The sequence below is a fragment of the Oncorhynchus mykiss genome, chromosome 10 (genome assembly GCF_057628025.1).
Source record: "Oncorhynchus mykiss isolate SJ-2025 chromosome 10, ASM5762802v1, whole genome shotgun sequence".
Classification (NCBI taxonomy): Eukaryota; Metazoa; Chordata; class Actinopteri; order Salmoniformes; family Salmonidae; genus Oncorhynchus; species Oncorhynchus mykiss.
Window position 1 is genome coordinate 48,135,865 of NC_143031.1, and position 18,572 is coordinate 48,154,436.

The 18,572-nt window shown below is 44.6% G+C and overlaps 1 protein-coding gene across 2 annotated transcripts in view; it reads left to right on the top strand.

Annotated features, from left to right (window-relative positions):
- LOC110533130 (neurexin-2) overlaps positions 1-18,572 on the top strand; it is a 442,565-nt gene that overhangs the window by 383,463 nt on the left and 40,530 nt on the right. For both annotated transcript variants that reach the window (XM_036933224.2, XM_090186900.1), the window contains exon 16: positions 16,260-16,441. In XM_036933224.2, the coding sequence (XP_036789119.2) occupies positions 16,260-16,441 (182 nt within the window). The remainder of the gene's footprint in view (positions 1-16,259; positions 16,442-18,572) is intronic.

Here is an 18,572-nt window from a genome sequence, read left to right on the forward strand (position 1 = left end):
TTTAATTTGTTGGGGTCACAGGCTCGCAGGTTCCAGGTAAGGTGATAAAGCAACTTCATTACTTGTGGCTATGATTTTAAATGCATCCTGCGCCCTGTTTTTCATTTTTTTTGCTCAGATTCCTATTGTTTCTCGTTGTTTTATAATGAAAGAGCCTGGAGCATCTAATCAAAGTTAATTTAATTAAAGGGACGGGGAGGGAAAGGAGATACCTAGTCAGTTGCACAACTGAATGCATTCAACCCGAAATGTTTCTTCCTCATTTAACCAAACACGTCTAAATCAGAGAGGCTTGGCAGGCAGCCTAATTGACGCCCACGTCATCGGCACCCGGGGAGCAGTTGTTGTTGGGGGTTAACTGCCTTGTTCAAGGGCATAACGGCAGATTTTTTTCATCTTGCCGTCTCTGAGATTTCTAACTAGCGACTTTTCAGTAACCGTCCCAACGCTCTTTACCGCTAGGCTCCCTGCCGCCTAATGATGATGGTTTCTCACAATAGCGAACATGTTTGTGCCTTAAAAAGCATCTCACGCTCAAGCCACACGTTCTTTTTTGCTACAGATGTAGGATATTATTTTGAGCCAGTTTGCTACAGCAGGGAAAGAATCCTGCAGCAACAGCAAATGTGAGTTATGTGGATTATAGTTAATGGCCCTTTTTTGAAGGGATTGATACATTTTTTGTTAAGGCAAATCAAGTCTGAAATATCCGAGTGGAAATGACAAACTTCAGAAGCCTTTCTACTGTGTTCTTGGGGACCTTATGCTGCAGACAAGTTTTGGTACCCTTCCCCAGATCTGTGCCTCAACACAATCCTGTCTCAGAGCTTGACAGACAATTACTTTGACCTTGCTTTTTGCTCTGACGTGCACTGACATTATAAGATGACGTGGCTAAGCATACAAAGCCCAGAAACATCCGGACAACAAATAACTAGGGTTGAGGAAAGTCTTCCAATGTTTACCAGCCTGCTATCTAGCTCTGTCAGAGCTCCAGAGTTCCTCTGTGGCGATTGGAGAACCTTCCAGAAGGACAACCATCTCTACAGCACTCCACCAATTAGGCCTTTATGGTAGAGTGGCCAGACGGAAGACACTCCTCAGTAATATATATAGATCGGTGTGTGCCTTACCAAATCATGTCCAATTAATTAAATTGACCACAGGTGGACTCCAATCAAGTTGTAGAAACATCTCAAGGATGATCAATGGAAACAGGATGCACCTGAGCTCAAATTCTTGTCTCATAGGAAATGGTCTAAAAACTTTTAGTTTTTTAAAATTTTAATAAATGTGAAATTGTTTCTAAAAACATGTTTTCGCTTTGTCATTATTAGGTATTGTGTGTAGATTGATGAGAATTGTTTTTAATTTCATCCATTTTAGAATAAGGCTGTAACCTAACAAAATGTGGAAAAAGGGAAGGGGTCTGAATACTTTCCGAATGCACTGTACATCTTCAAATGTGCTGTACTGATCTCCGTGTTTATTTTGAGATGAAGGATTTTCCAATGGCTAAATCATTTATTTTGTTCACAAGCTCTCTGTCTGAGAGAGTGTAGGCCTGCAAATTGCAGTGTAAGCGGAATTGTAAGCTTGGGTGTTGTGATATCATCTGGGTAATAGATAAGGTAGATGGGCAATAAAAGTGTACCGTGTGAGAAGCTCCTGTAATTTCCCTTCATTTTTTTATGGTGTAAGACATCTTGTTCATTCTGATAATATCAACATCACTGTTCAGGGATCTGATATTTGAGAAATATCTGCTCAGGAACTGTTCTCTAACCCTCTGCTACTGTATACAGTCATTTCTGGAGTCAAACTAACTGTTGTTAGTATCTCGTTGTCCAATCAACTGTTTGTAACAAGAACTAAATCATATGCCAATCTAACGCCAGCTCTAATATGTCTTATGGATGATCTGATACTAACGTCACTGCCCTCTGGAAAACATTCTCTAAAATGTTTCCCATACTTATAAACAAAAACATTCCAATATATAAAAGGCTTCAAAGCACAGCGTATGCTTTCATGTGGGCAGATAGAGCTCTCATTAAATGAACCAGGCGTTCTGAAAAGTGCAGCTCAAAAAATGCACAGTGGGTGCAGCTAGCCTGTATTCAAACACAATGTTCCCATCCATACAAGATGTCTACCTACCCACAATTAAAACAAACAATTTACAGTACGCAGTCAAACACTTTACTATAACATGAATCCTCTAACTGTTTCTCCGGTATACTTTCCATCTGTGCGTTATGCACACTCTAAACCCTTCCAGAAGGTGTCAATCAACAGTTCAGGTGACCGCTATACTGTAGATATCTGCCAAATGTACATATGGACAGATACATATACACTACCGACACAGCCCACCTAAAATGGATCCAATGGATACATAATGAGAGTGGGAAATATCAACTTCATGACAGAAGATTCAGCAGCATTAGTCAATACAGTCTGTACAGTAGTAACCAGAGCATGCTATCCCACTCCAGCTTTATGTCTGAAAAACTCTGTTGCCAAGCCAGGAGCTCATTAACAGGCCTGTTAATCAGTTTTACCGTTATGACAGATCTATCCTAAGCTGACTGAAGATTCGCCGAGACTGCTGTATGTCAGGATCTGACGGAAGAGAAGACAACCCTAGAGCGACGGAGAGAGAGAAAGAGAGAGAGAGTTTGTGTGTGTATAGAGGTCTGTGAACACATCCACCTTACAAGTACTATTGGGAGGTGAGAGTGGTCACTGAGTTGTTAGCTAGCTGTGCTGCCTCTCCTCGCCTGGTCGATGGTGGTCATGCGGTGGCCAGATGGCAGGGGATGTGAATGAAACATTGTTCATGTACTTGCCACCAGGTTTAGTGCCCACCTGCAATGGCAGCAGCAGCAAGAGGAGACACACATTTCCAGGCTGACGTTCAGCAATAACTTCAGTCATTCGGAAAATCCCCGTAAGAAAACGTGTGTCCCAAAATATTGCTGATAACAACTTGTTCGCTACCACAGCAATAAGTAAAACAAAACACATTTCTGGGAGCATCAACTGTCCTTTGCCCAGATCCTGTGATACAATAGAACGTTTATTAACCCCCTTCACTTTGCCTTGTAAAGCCAGTGTTAGATGAATTTAGTTCTTATGTATTCATTAACCACTCAGTCTGTACCCAGAGTTTCTAAGGTTCTGGGGGAAATGAAACAGACGGAGACCAGTCAAAAATAGCCGGTGACGTTTATTCTCGAGAGCTCGGCCCATCATTTCATGCACATTGGTTTATGTACCTCTCATATCGTCATAAATGTCCCTCCTCCTCTCAGACAATGACAAAGCGGCTTTTCAATTCCATTCCAACACATACATATTGCTAATCGTATGCTACCACTTGTTACACAATCTACTGCAAGCCCAACGGTTTCTCCCCGCCTAGACTTTCTTCCTGTTATATAGAGAGAGAGGTTGTTATCCTGGCCCCACACTGACAGGACTCTGACCTCCTCCCTGATGTACTTCCGGCGCCGACAGAGATGGCCGCCTCGCTTCGCGTTCCTAGGAAACTATGCAGTTTTTTTACGTGTTATTTTTTACATTGGTACCCCAGGTCATCTTAGGTTTCATTACATACAGTCGAGAAGAACTACTGAATATAAGAGCAGCGTCAACTCACCATCAGTACGACCAAGAATATGACTTTCGCGAAGCGGATCCTGTGTTCTGCCTTTCACCCAGGACAACGGAATGGATCCCAGCCGGTGACCCAAAAAAACGACTTCGTAAAAGGGGGAAACGAAGCGGTCTTCTGGTCAGACTCCGGAGACGGGCACATCGTGCACCACTCCCTAGCATTCTTCTCGCCAATGTCCAGTCTCTTGACAACAAGGTTGATGAAATCCGAGCAAGGGTAGCATTCCAGAGGGACATCAGAGACTGTAACGTTCTTTGCTTCACGGAAACATGGCTCACTGGAGAGACGCTATCGGAGTCGGTGCAGCCAGCTGGTTTCTCCACACATCGCGCCGACAGAAACAAACATCTTTCTGGTAAGAAGAGGGGCGGGGGCGTATGCTTCATGGTTAACGAGACATGGTGTGGCCACAACAACATACAGGAACTCAAGTCCTTCTGTTCACCTGATTTAGAATTTCTCACAATCAAATGTCGACCGCATTATCTACCAAGGGAATTCTCTTCGATTATAATCACAGCCGTATATATTCCCCCACAAGCAGACACATCGATGGCTCTGAACGAACTTTATTTGACTCTTTGCAAACTGGAATCCATATATCCGGAGGCTGCATTCATTGTAGCTGGGGATTTTAATAAGGCTAATCTGAAAACAAGACTCCCTAAATTGTATCAGCATATCGATTGCGCAACCAGGGCTGGAAAAACCTTGGATCATTGCTATTCTAACTTCCGCAACGCATATAAGGCCCTCTCCCGCTCTCCTTTCGGAAAAGCTGACCACGGCTCCATTTTGTTGATCCCTGCCTACAGACAGAAACTAAAACAAGAAGCTCCCGCGCTGAGGTCTGTTCAACGCTGGTCCGACCAATCTGATTCCACACTCCAAGACTGCTTCCATCACGTGGACTGGGATATGTTTCGTATTGCGTCAGACAACACCATTGACGAATACGCTGATTCGGTGAGCGAGTTCATTAGAACGTGCGTTGAAGATGTTGTTCCCATAGCAACGATTAAAACATTCCCAAACCAGAAACCGTGGATTGATGGCAGCATTCGCGTGAAACTGAAAGCGAGAACCACTGCTTTTAATCAGGGCAAGGTGACCGGAAACATGACCGAATACAAACAGTGTAGCTATTCCCTCCGCAAGGCAATCAAACATGCTAAGCGTCAGTATAGAGACAAAGTAGAATCTCAATTCGACGGCTCAGACACAAGAGGTATGTGGCAGGGTCTACAGTCAATCACGGATTACAAAAAGAAAACCAGCCCCGTCACGGACCAGGATGTCTTGCTCCCAAGCAGACTAAATAACTTTTTTGCCCGCTTTGAGGACAATACAGTGCCACTGACACGGCCCGCAACCAAAACATGCAGACTCTCCTTCACTGCAGCCGACGTGAGGAAAATATTTAAACGTGTCAACCCTCGCAAGGCTGCAGGCCCAGACGGCATCCCCAGCCGCACCCTCAGAGCATGTGCAGACCAGCTGGCTGGTGTGTTTACGGACATATTCAATCAATCCCTATCCCAGTCTGTTGTTCCCACATGCTTCAAGAGGGCCACCATTGTTCCTGTTCCCAAGAAAGCTAAGGTAACTGAGCTAAACGAAGTGCTTTGAGAGACTAGTCAAGGACCATATCACCTCCACCCTACCCTCCACCCTACCCTCCACCCTAGACCCACTCCAATTTGCTTACTGCCCAAATACGTCCACGGGCGATGCAATCTCAACCACACTGCACACTGCCCTAACCCATCTGGACAAGAGGAATACCTATGTGAGAATGCTGTTCATCGACTACAGCTCAGCATTTAACACCATAGTACCCTCCAAACTCGTCATCAAGCTCGAGACCCTGGGTCTCGACCCCGCCCTGTGCAACTGGGTACTGGGCTTCCTGACGGGCCGCCCCCAGGTGGTGAGGGTAGGCAACAACATCTCCACCCCGCTGATCCTCAACACTGGAGCCCCACAAGGGTGCGTTCTGAGCCCTCTCCTGTACTCCCTGTTCACCCACGACTGCGTGGCCACGCACGCCTCCAACTCAATCATCAAGTTTGCGGACGACACAACAGTGGTAGGCTTGATTACCAACAACGACGAGACGGCCTACAGGGAGGAGGTGAGGGCCCTCGGAGTGTGGTGTCAGGAAAATAACCTCACACTCAACGTCAACAAAACTAAGGAGATGATTGTGGACTTCAGGAAACAGCAGAGGGAACACCCCCTTATCCACATCGATGGAACAGTAGTGGAAAGGGTAGTAAGTTTTAAGTTCCTCGGCGTACACATCACAGACAAACTGAATTGGTCCACCCACACAGACAGCATCGTGAAGAAGCTGAAGAAATTTGGCTTGTCACCAAAAGCACTCACAAACTTCTACAGATGCACAATCGAGAGCATCCTGTCGGGCTGTATCACCGCCTGGTACGGCAACTGCTCCGCCCACAACCGTAAGGCTCTCCAGAGGGTAGTGAGGTCTGCACAACGCATCACCGGGGGCAAATTACCTGCCCTCCAGGACACCTACACCACCCGATGTCACAGGAAGGCCATAAAGATCAGCAAAGACAACAACCACCCGAGCCACTGACTGTTCACGCCGCTATCATCCAGAAGGCGAGGTCAGTACAGGTGCATCAAAGCTGGGACCGAGAGACTGAAAAACAGCTTCTATCTCAAGGCCATCAGACTGTTAAACAGCCACCACTAACATTGAGTGACTGCTGCCAACACACTGACTCAACTCCAGCCACTTTAATAATGGGAATTGATGGGAAATGATGTAAAATATATCACTAGCCACTTTAAACAGTGCTACCTAATACAATGTTTACATACCCTACATTATTAATCTCATATGTATACGTATATACTGTACTCTATATCATCTACTGCATCTTTTTGTAATACATGTATCACTAGCCACTTTAACTATGCCACTTTGTTTACATACTCATCTCATATGTATATACTGTACTCAATACCATCTACTGTATCTTGCCTATGCCGCTCTGTACCATCACTCATTCATATATCTTTATGTACATATTCTTTATCCCCTTACACTTGTGTCTATAAGGTAGTAGTTTTGGAATTGTTAGCTTGATTACTACGTTAAATGTATACAATATTTTGTCATTATTGATAAAAAAAATCCTTCAACAGCTAGATACCAGGCTGGTAAACATTGGAAGACTTTCCTCAACCCTAGTTATTTGTTGTCCGGATGTTTCTCTGGGCTTTGTATGCTTAGCCATGTCATCTTATCATGTCATAGCCCTCTTACAGGTCTCAATTCCAGGACATAGCCAGGTAAATTGTAAACGGATTGACCTCGTACGATTATTTAGAAGAAGAATCCTATCACACGTCTTGCTTCGAAATCATGCAGCACAACGTGACCATGTGCAAGCAGCCATTTTCATCTTTAGCCATCCCGAGCACACTGTAGTCATGGTGATTTCAGTATCAATAAGTCGTAGTCCTATTTGTTCAATTGTTTCTGTGATGCGAAGGCAGCGGGGGGGACTTGGGTTAGGGCTTTCGAGTATGAGACTGGTAGTGTTTAGAACCAGGATCATCTTCTACGTGTTAGCCTCGTCCTCTTCTCTCCCCATCTGAATGAGGAGGTGGAGGGCTCAACCAGGCCTCAGTCTGTCTGTCCTCAGTGTCTGAACCTGACCTCCAACATGGCATCTACTGTCACAGCCATAATTGTAGCCGTCAGTAAAGATACGATGAGACAAAGCAAGGCGCTAAATGGCGAGGAACAGGAGAGAGACTTAAACATGCTAAAAACGTGTTTGAAACCCTGTGGCGATGTCATACCCTGAGAGAAAAGTGTATTCTAGCATCGTAGTTAGGTACAGGATTCTGCCTCTGTAAACATGAAAGCTGTGGCACCACTCACTTTAAGGGAGCATAATTACTGCAATATTGTATTACAATGGTCTAACAGTAAGATCAATAACACTGACCTTGTAGTTCTATGTCCAGATTTGTTAGCCTACGTCGTAGTACAATTTTATAGCTTCAGTGGATAATTACAGAATGTACCAGGCTGCCACAGAATGTATTAAACTGCTAACGGATGGAAAACTGAAATGAAAGTGAGACTGGAGACAGGGGCTGGGGAAGCTGAATTTTAATCAGAGGATAAACCCAAAACACAATTTCGTCTCACTACGCAGAGAGGGCTGGTGATTTTCACAGCTCAACAATTCACTCTGCCACTGTTAGACTTGGCTGCTATGCTACTCCTACATTACCAGAGAGTTTTTCACTGGAGGCATTATGGGTGTTATTTACTGTTGCAATAATTAAATACAGGAACCTATGCACCCCCACAATATTTCCACAGAGTGCCAATTGAGTTCTATTTTAAGGCAGTGCAGGGGGGCGGGATGGGGCGGGGGTTGGGGGGTACTCCACACCTCTTCTCTTGGCTGACCCACTTAATAGATGCGTCAAAGCCAAAAAACACAGCATCAGCTGAAACGAGTCTCACCCCCAGCAGCCCCGACAGGTCCTTTGTGAAATTTACACACAGACGCACACACTCGTGTTCACACGCACACACACACACACACACACCACTATATGCACACACATACCCACACCTATATGCAGGCAAGACCAATCATGCCTGCAGATATCGCTCAAATCCTCTAACACAAAGGTACACACTTATAGTCAAACACTGCAATCACTCCACATGGATAGGTCCCCCTCCCCATCGTTCTGTCATCCTTTATTATAACCAATATATTGAGGAATTGGACAGCTGAGTTATGACTTATTTGTTACGGACTGGCCTCTTCCTCCCTGTGAGAGCCCCTTCAGTCCAGCCATCTCGCCAGTGAGACTCTTGAAAAGCCACTTGAACAGATTCTTCTCTGGTGCTTCCACATACCGTTAGGGACACAATGTTAGTTTATGTTCCCTTACCTTTTAAAGTGTTCTAGTCGAGATGATTCAACATTCCACCGTGATATGTGTCTAGTTTGTAGTTCCTCACTTTAGACAAAACCCTCTCTACAGCGCTCGCCATTAGTGCTACATCAATTCTGAATGTCGAGCCAGAATCTCAGTTCAAGTCAGAGCAACAAGCTACATAAATAATAATTGATTGGCATCTATTTATTTTTATTTTTATTAATAATAGAATAACTTTACGAAGGAAAAACTTTGTATATATCGCACACGTGACTGTATGTACAGAGTGGAAAATATCGAGATTTGATCAGGCTTCTATCTCATCAACAAACAAACAAAAAATGTTTTGTGTGTGCCACTCAGACACCTAAATAATCTAGTATGATGTCAGAGGGATGTGTAAGGAATACATTTTTAAAGGCATCCTTTTGTCTGCCTGCTGAAGTAGGTCACATCTGAAGCAGGGTTTTCCTTTGAACATATGAGTTATGGTTCTAATCTGTAGTCTAACTACTGTTCCAAATGAAACCTTCTATCAAATGGAGCCTACGTCATTTAGGTCCATCGTATTGTAATACCAATACATTGACTTTCTATAGCATAACTTCACCCTTCAAATGCAGTTTGGCAATCTACTGCCAATTGAAAAGTCTCTCAGTCAGCCCTAAATGTTTGTTTCAGATATTGACCTGTGGTACAGGCAAAATGTACGTTCAACACATTTCAGAATTAGCTGGAAGCACTGAAACCCATTTCCGTTTTTTTTTCCGACATTTCCTTAGGCTGAGAAGGAGTGAAAATCGTCCCGCGTGTGCTTCGTCTTCACAGATGTGCGAGGTTAATACTACTTCCTGTCGTCTCTGTGCGCACATGCCCGTGTGGAGGAGGCATGGATGTCACTGCCAGGAATCCCCATGTGTGTGGCTCAGCTCAATGATTTAGGAATGCTTGAAAGGTTTACTGTTTTTAATGCGGGACCATTTGCAAGACACTCTCACGTGATGCATGTATGTGTGTGCGTGCATGGTGACGCCTGCTCGGTGGTTTGTCTCATTTACAATAATAATACGATGAACAATTTCAATCATTTCTCAATTAAACCTTCTGGATGCAGAGGAGCAGAACTCAATCAATACATTTTCTGTACATCTCAAATATTGATGCGTTTTTAAATAATGTATTTTTGATTCATTAGGAACTGAGCTGTGAAATGGAAGATTATTATTCGACCTGTCAAGACCACAGGCATATCATCACATGTCAGGAATGAATGAGTAGTGGCACTGGGACTACGCTGTTCAATATAGCACACACCGCTCTTACATACATACTCTACTGCATGTCTTTATCTCAACCCACAGTGCGTCCATGGCTACTAGCCAGTGAGGAAATGGAAAAGAGCCTCGAAAAGGTCTCATTCTCCAGTGAGGCCTGCATCACATTGCTGCTCCTGGGGTCGGTCTCTCCATTCATTTCAGAACAGGCTCACCTGACCCACATGTGATAGTGTTTCTTCTACTGGAGGGCACTGGCAGCAGGGTGGTCCTCTCATCTTCTCTTCATCTTCTTCTCTTCTTCTTCATCTCACTTTGATCTAAGACATGGATGGGCAACTCTTTTTTTTTTTTGTCTTTTTTTTTGGTACTCATTCAAGAGTCTGAACTTACTGTTGAGTAGTAAAATACACAAGGTGCAATTTTGAAATTTGGTTGTTCATCAGCAGTCACTCCATTAGCCCATGGCAGCAATTTTTAGGGGAATTGGTAGATTAGTCTAGTGGCCAGCTATCTGAAATTGCAGTAAGCATGGTCAAATTACCAACCGGGGTGGGGCCCGTTGATCATCAAATCAAATTGTATTTGTCACATGCGCCGAATACAACAGATGTAGACCTTACAGTGAAATGCTTACTTACAAGCCCTTAACCAACAATGCAGTTTTAACAAAAATATGTGTCAAATAAAAAATTAAAGTAACACATAATTAAAGAGCAACAGTAAAATAACAGTAGCGAGGCTGTATACAAGGGGTACCGGTACAGAGTCAATGTGCGGGGGCACTGGTTAGTCAAGGTAATTGAGGTAATATGTACATGTAGGTAGAGTTAAAGTGGCTATGCATAGATAATAAACAGAGAATAGCAGCAGCGTAAAAGGGGGGGGCGGGGGGGGGCATGCAAATAGTCTGGAAAGCCATTTGATTAGCTGTTCAGGAGTCTTTTGGCTTATGGAGGTAGAAGCTGTTAAAAGACTTGGCCCTCCGGTACCGCTTGCAGTCTATGACTAGGGTGGCTGGAGTCTTTGACAATGTTTAGTGCCTTCCTCTGACACCGCCTGGTATAGAGATCCTGGATGGCAGGAAGCTTGGCCCCAGTGATGTACTGAGCTGTACGCAATACCCTCTGTAGTGCCTTGCGGTCGGAGGCCGAGCAATTGCCATACCAGGCAGTGATGCAACCAGTCAGGATGCTCTCAATGATGTAGCTGTAGAATGTTTTGAGGATCTGAGGACCCATGCCAAATCTTTTCAGTCTCCTGAGGGGGAATAGTCTTTGTCGTGCCCTCTTCACAACTGTCTTGGTGTGTTTGGACCATGATTGTTTGTTGGTGAGGTGGACACCAAGGAGCTCTCAACCTGCTCCACCCCAGCCCCATCAATGAGAATGGGGGTGTGATCGGTGCTCCTTTTCCTGTAGTACACAATCGTCTCCTTTGTCTTGATCACGTTGAGGGAGTGGTTGTTATCCTGACCTCCTTCCTATAGGCTGTTTCATCGTTGTCGGTGATCAGGCCTACCACTGTTGTTTCATCGGCAAACTTAATGAGGGTGTTGGAGTCATGCCTGCTCATGCAGTCATAAGTGAACAGGGGGTACAGGAGGGGACTGAGCACGCACCTCTGAGGATTTTTTGAGGATCAGTGTGACGGATGTCCTAGGGGCGTCCCGTAAGGAAGTCCAGGATCCAGTTGCAGAGGGTGGTATTTAGTCCCAGGGTCCTTAGCTTAGTGATGAGCTTTGTGGGCACTATGGTGTTGAGCGCTGAGCTGTAGTCAATGAATAGCATTCTCACATAGGTGTTCCTTTTGTCCAGGTGGGAAAGAGCAATGTGGAGTGCAATAGAGATGGCATCATCTGTGGTAGCCGTCACGAACACAGAGAGGTTGCTGCCTACATACAGACTTTAAATCATTGGCCACTTTCATAAATGAATCACGAGTCACTTTAATAATGGCACTTTAATAATGTTTATATACCTTTCATTACTCATCTCATATATACTGTATTTTATACCATCTATTGCATCTTGCCTATGCTGCTCGGTCATCGCTCATCCATATATTTGTAAGTATATATTCTTATTCCATCCCTTTACTTAGATTGGTGTGTATTAGGTAGTTGTTGTGGAATTCTTAGATTACTGTTAGATATTACTGCACTGTCGGAACTAGAAGCACAAGCATTTCCCTACACTCACAATGACATCTACTAACCATGTGTATGTGACCAATAAGATTTGATTTGTTGGGGCGGTATGCAAATTAGAGTGGGTCTATGGTTTCCGGGATAATGGTGTTGATGTGAGCCATGACCAGCACTTCAGGCCTCCCGGGTGGCGCAGTGGTCTAGGGCATCGCAGCGCTAGATGTGCCACCAGAGACTCTGGGTTCACGCCCAGGCTCTGCCGCGACGTCTGAGTTAGCGAGGGTTTGGCCGGTAGGGATATCCTTGTCTCATCGCGCACCAGCGACTCATGTGGCGGGCCGGGCACAGTGCGCGCTAACCAAGGTCGCCAGGTGCACAGTGTTTCCTCCGACACATTGGTGCGGCTGGCTTCCGGGTTGGATGCACGCTGTTTTAAGAAGCAGTGTGGCTTGGTTGGGTTGTGTTTCGGAGGACGCATGGCTTTCAACCTTCGTCTCTCCCGAGCCCGTACGGGAGTTGTAGCGATGAGACAAAATAGTAATTACTAACAATTGGATTCCATGAAAAGGGGGTAAAATATTTTTTAAACATTTTAATTCAAAACATTTAAAAAAGACTAAGGTTTTCACTCGCGCTAAAGACGCGAGTGCTACTTTCGGTGGTCATTTAGGCAGGTTACCTTAGTGTTCTTGGGCACTTCACTATGGTGGTCTGCTTGAAACGTGTTGGTATTACAGACTCCGTTAGGGACAGGTTGAAAATGTCAGTGAAGACACTTGCCAGTTGGTCAGCGTATGCTCGGAGTACACATCCTGGTAATCCGTCTGGCCCTGTGGCCTGTTTATCTGGCCCTGCGGCCTGTTTAAAGGTCTTACTCGCATCGGCTACGGAGAGTCGTCCGGAACACCTGATGCTCTCATGCATGTTTCACTGTTGCATGCCTCGAAGGAAGCATAGAAGTAATTTAGCTCGTCTGGTAGGCTCATGCCACTGGTCAGCTCGTGGCTGTGCTACTCTTTGTAGTCTGTAATAATTTGCAAGCCCTGCCACATCCGATGAGCGTCAGAGCCAGTGTGGTACGATTCAATCTTAGTCCTGTATTGACGCTTTGCCTGTTTGATGCTTCATCGGAGGTTATAGCTCCTTGAAAGCGGCAGCTCTACCCTTTAGCTAAGTGTGGATGTTGCCTGTTATCCATGGCTTCTGGTTGGGGTATGTATGTACGGTCACTGTGGGGACGACGTCATCAATGCACTTATTGATGAAGCCAGTGACTGATGTGATGTACTCCTCAATGCCATCGAAAGAATCCCGGAACATATTCCATTCTGTTCTGGCAGCATATAGCATATTATAGCATATATAGCATATATAGCATAGCATATTCCATTCTGTTCTAGTCCTGCAGCTTAGCATCTGCTTCATCTGACCACTTTTTATTGACTGAGTCACTGGTGCTTCCTGCTTTTGTGTTTGCTTGTAAGCAGGAATCAGAAGGATAGAATTATGGTCAGATTTGCCAAATGGAGGGTGAGGGAGAGCTTTGTATGTGTCTCTGTGTGTGGAGTAAAGGTGATCTAGAGTTTTTTTCTCCCTCTGGTTGCACATTTAACATTCTGGTAGAAATGAGGTAAAACGGATTTAAGTTTCCCTGCATTAAAGTCCCTGGCCACTAGGAGCGCCGCCTCTGGATGAGCGTTTTCCTGTTTGCTTATGGCCTTATACAGCTCATTGATTGCGGTCTTAGTGCCAGCATCGGTTTGTGGTGGTAAATGGACAGCAACAAAGAATATAGATTAAAACTCTCTTGGGAAATAGTGTGGTCGACAGCTTATCATGAGATACTCTGCCTCAAGGCGAGCAAAACCTCAAGACTTCATTCGATTTCGGTGCAACAGCTGTTGTTTACAAATATACATAGATATAATATACACCCCTTGTCTTACCAAATGCCAATACAGCGTAAAACCAGCCGGCTGTATGTAATTCATGTCGTCGTTCAGACATTCACAGTTTTTAATGTCCCGTTGGTAGGATATACGTGACCGTAGTTTGTCTATTTTATTATCCAATGATTGTACGTTGGCTAATAGGACCGATTGGTAAAGCCAGATTACCCACTCGCCGTCGGATTCTTACAAGGGACCCGACCTTCGTCCCCGACATCTCTGTCTCTTTCTCCTGCAAATGACGGGGATGAGGGCCCTATCGGGTGTCTGAAGTAAATCCTTCACGTCCGACTCGTTAAAGAACAATTTTTCGTCCTCTACGAGGTGAGTTGTTGCTGTACTGATGTCTAGAGGCTCTTTTCGGTCATAAGAGACAGTGGCAGAAATGTTATGTACAAAATAAGCTACAAATAACGCAAAGAAATATACACACAATAGAATTGCAGGAAACTTACTTTAAAATGGCAACATGTTGTCTACGCCCCATGGTGTTATGTAATGTGCAAAATTGCAGGGTGTATGGATGTGGGTATGCAGACCCACGAGCCACTGCAGCCCCTCATAATGAGTTCCATTTTTTTTTTTACGGCCACCACCCCCATCAAAGTTGCCCATCCCTGATCTAAGACAAAACCACGACCCAGAATGAGGTTAGATCATTGAAAGTACTCACGTGAAACTGCACATCATTCAACCACCACTACAGCTCATATTGGAAAAATGTACAACCTGAATGCAATTTTCTTATTACTCACCATAGTCGTTGTGTGATATATTCTCGTTTACAAGTAGCATGCAAGACATTTCACACTTTTTTTTTAACCCATCAACCCAACCAATTCCCCAAACCATGCAGGGTTACAAAACCTAGAATATAGGCAAGACCATCATGCCCTTCCTTCCTAAGAGAGGTCATCGTCACCCCTGCCCACTGTGACTTAATGGGTGAGCCCGGTGTGCCATGTGAGCTGTGGTTGTCACTGTTTCATCACATGCAGTACTGGCAACAAGTTATCCGGTTCCAGGAGAGCAGGTGTTCAGTGTGCTGTCATCCAAAAGCTGCTCTGCCTGGGAGACTGGTTGCCAGATCATTCCCCTCATCTCCTCTCTTATCTCATGTGAGGCCCACCGGCGCCAGGACGACAGGGGGCACAGACCTGCCAACCTCCGGTGCCCTCATACCTGAGATATGACTTGTCAACCTTCTGATAAAGCTAATTAAGACCGTAGAAAATATTTGGAAGACATGATAACCAGGTTATGTTTGGTCAACAGTGGATGAACTGAGATTAGCTTGCTGTTAGAGATGTGAAGTTGATTGTGCGTATGAGACTCATTAAGGGATTCATAGCTTGACATTGGTATGCAGTGGGATTCATAGCGAACTTCCATACCTTTACATACATTGTCCATCTCAGGTTATATGAATAGATTTCTATGAGAGATGATATTTTTTTCTCAGTTCCACCTTACAGGGAAGTGGGAGATCAAGTTAAAATAATATGGCAGATGTTCTGATTAGTTACAGAAACCCCCCAAAATGCAACGTGTTAACTCCCTGGGCAGGGCAAGGCATACTACTGCAGCATACTGCAACCCGGTGGTCTTGTGTTTACAGTTCCGCTGGCATGTTTAGACATGGTGGCACCTCAACCACTCTGCAATACTGGCAGGTTTACACAATCTAATGCACAATGGAATCAGTGACAGCTCAACTCGCGACCTCTCGTGGTAGTGGTACCGCAGGTGTGGTGCAAGTTCTGTGCGATAGTGTTCAGACGGGACAATATCAGCACCATCCAAATCACACAAGTGCATTCGAACAATTCTGTGAGGTTTGTGTAATTATAGGCGGTGTCTGTTTTAGTGTTCATCCTCCGCTGTGATGGAAACTGACAGTGTGGCATAACTTAAGGGGAATAACGTTTTGCTATGACATGTTGTTTCTGCCGAGAGAATAATAGGTTGTGTTAGGGAATGAGCTGTCACAGTCGTGTACTTGGCAAGAAAATAGGCATCTGAAATTTGGCATGAGTGGTACCAAAGAACAATCTCAGTAAAGATGGCAAGGTCTGCTGGGAACAACAACAACAACGAAAAACAAGATTCTGAAAGTGATAGAACACTCTCTAACACCTTATCTCCTTAATAATGTCTCCCCCTTCTCCTTCTCCTTCTCCTTCTCTCTCAATTTCCTCTCCCTTTCCTCTGTCTCTTACTAATGCTTTTGTTTGTCTCCATTTGTCCCTCAGCTGGGACCACGTATATCTTTGGGAGAGGAGGGGCCCTCATCACGTACACCTGGGCCCCCAACGAGCGGCCGAGCACCAGAGCAGACCGGCTAGCTGTGGGCTTCAGTACTCAGCAGAAAGACGCCATCTTGGTCCGAGTGGAGAGCACCAGCGGACTGGGAGACTACCTGCAGCTACACATAGTGAGAACGGGATGGGGGGGGGGCTAAGAGCACTGTCTGTAGTACTGTGGGGTTAGGGTAGAGGATGAGGGTCCCCTTTTTATGAAGGGGGGTGGGGGGGCTAAGAGCACTGTCTGTAGTACTGTGGGGTTAGGGTAGAGGATGAGGATCCCCTTTTTTATGAAGAGGGATGGGGGTGGGGGGGGCTAAGAGCACTGTCTGTAGTACTGTGGGGTTAGGTTAGAGGATGAGGGTCCCCTTTTTTATGAAGAGGGATGGGTAACCGGCGACCCGCGGCCCGCATCAATTTCCAAAAACTGAATAATGTTGTTGTTTTTTTATGTGTGAACTCAGTCGGGGTCTCAACTGACTGTTGAGATTTAGAATAGTAGAATGTACAGATGCGATTTCAAAATGTGTTTGTGCATCAACAGTTTTGACTGTCACTGACAGTCAATCAATTAGCCCATGTCAGCTAAAAAATGTTTTACCCCCATTGATTTTGTTAGTGACTCTCACTCAGATATCATATATTAAAACATTTATATCCACACTATGGCAAAATGTGTAGAATTGCAGAAAATGTGTTTTAAAACTGCAACTTTTTCTCTGCGCCCCATGATAAAATGTGTAGAATTGCAGAAAATGAACTCTAAAACAATTTATTCTCTCCACTGTCAAATTTCACTTAGTATGCCCAAAAGGTTAGGACCGGCTCTGACTGTGTGGGGTATAGATGTGGGTACACAGAGCATCGAGCCAATGTGTCCCCTCATGAGTTCTGATTTTGTGTGGCTCTCATCTCCATCAAAGTGTCCCATCCATGGTTTTGAGCCAAGGCTTGGAATGAGCTGATATCCTGAGGTTCACTGTGTAGAAACAGAATCCTGAAAATGCTCTTGCTGGAGATTTGGAGGACTAATTAAGGGGCTTAGAAAGACTGTGTTAATTGATCAAATGTGTGTCCATTTCCATAGAAAAAGACATATGGCACCTATTTCTCATGATATCTATGATTTGTGCCAGAAAAGTATTTACCATGCATCTGGATTGGCAGGGGAGAAATAACACCGGTGTTTGCTCATTAAAACAGCAGAGGGCAGAGATTGTAACGGCAGTACGTCACGCTGTGAAATGCTCTGGCTCATTAGACTATTTCGTCTAAATGAATTATTCATTCCATTTGAACCATTTGACTTTCACAGTGCACATTTGCAATGTCACCCTCTCTGTTCAACACTAGGATACCGGATGCTTGGCAAAACGATAGCTAAGTGTGTGCTATTTTCTAAAGAAGTCTTTAAGTCAGGTGTAATATGTCCCTGTTTGAGTCCGAGCCCAAACATAGCTGACCCAGATGGTGGTAAGAGTAGCTTGTTCCCCAGGGGTACTGCGTGTTTGTTTCTACAACACCGCTGTTTACAGTTATACTGTTGATTTTAGAGTCACCGCCAGCATTGTCACTGTAGACTATGAACAGTGTGTGTTAAGGACTCTGCAGTAGATTTAATGAAATTCAGACCATTTGAAACAGCATTTGTATAGATCCTTTTTTGGCTTATTGCCTTGTATTGTTTATTTGTTACCTATAAAGAGACAGAGATGGTATGAGCTTGAGAGAGATTGTAAACTCCCTCATAGATTACATTCCCAGGTTATTCAACAAAACGTCATACCTTCATTCTGAGGAAGAAGGGAATCATGTCAAATAATGATTAGTGCTCGATCAAAGCTGTGTCTAATATAGCATGATGGCCTCCATAACAATTTAGCCTCTCGTCATTGTTGTCCCTCATGGAGAGGGTTTCTGCCGTAACTAAATTACCAACAACAACATCTAATCCAATTGGTCATGAATGTGACAGCGTTCAGGAGGTGCAAGAGCAGCACTGTGTTGAGCTATAAGCTATTGGCTTCAAGTTATCCCCCTCTCAGAGAGAGAGAGCACTGGATGATAGGATGAATGCAAGTACAGAATATATGATATGCAGCATGTCTCGTATTTCCTCCAGTACTTAACTTGCTGCAGTTTCGGCGCCACAGGCGGGTTTCCCCATTGTAAGCCATTAGTCACACAGCCACAGAGTCTAGGGTTGGACCCACAAGGGTCTGCAGGCAGGAGCTGCTGACTGATGGAGGGCTGCGTGTGTGT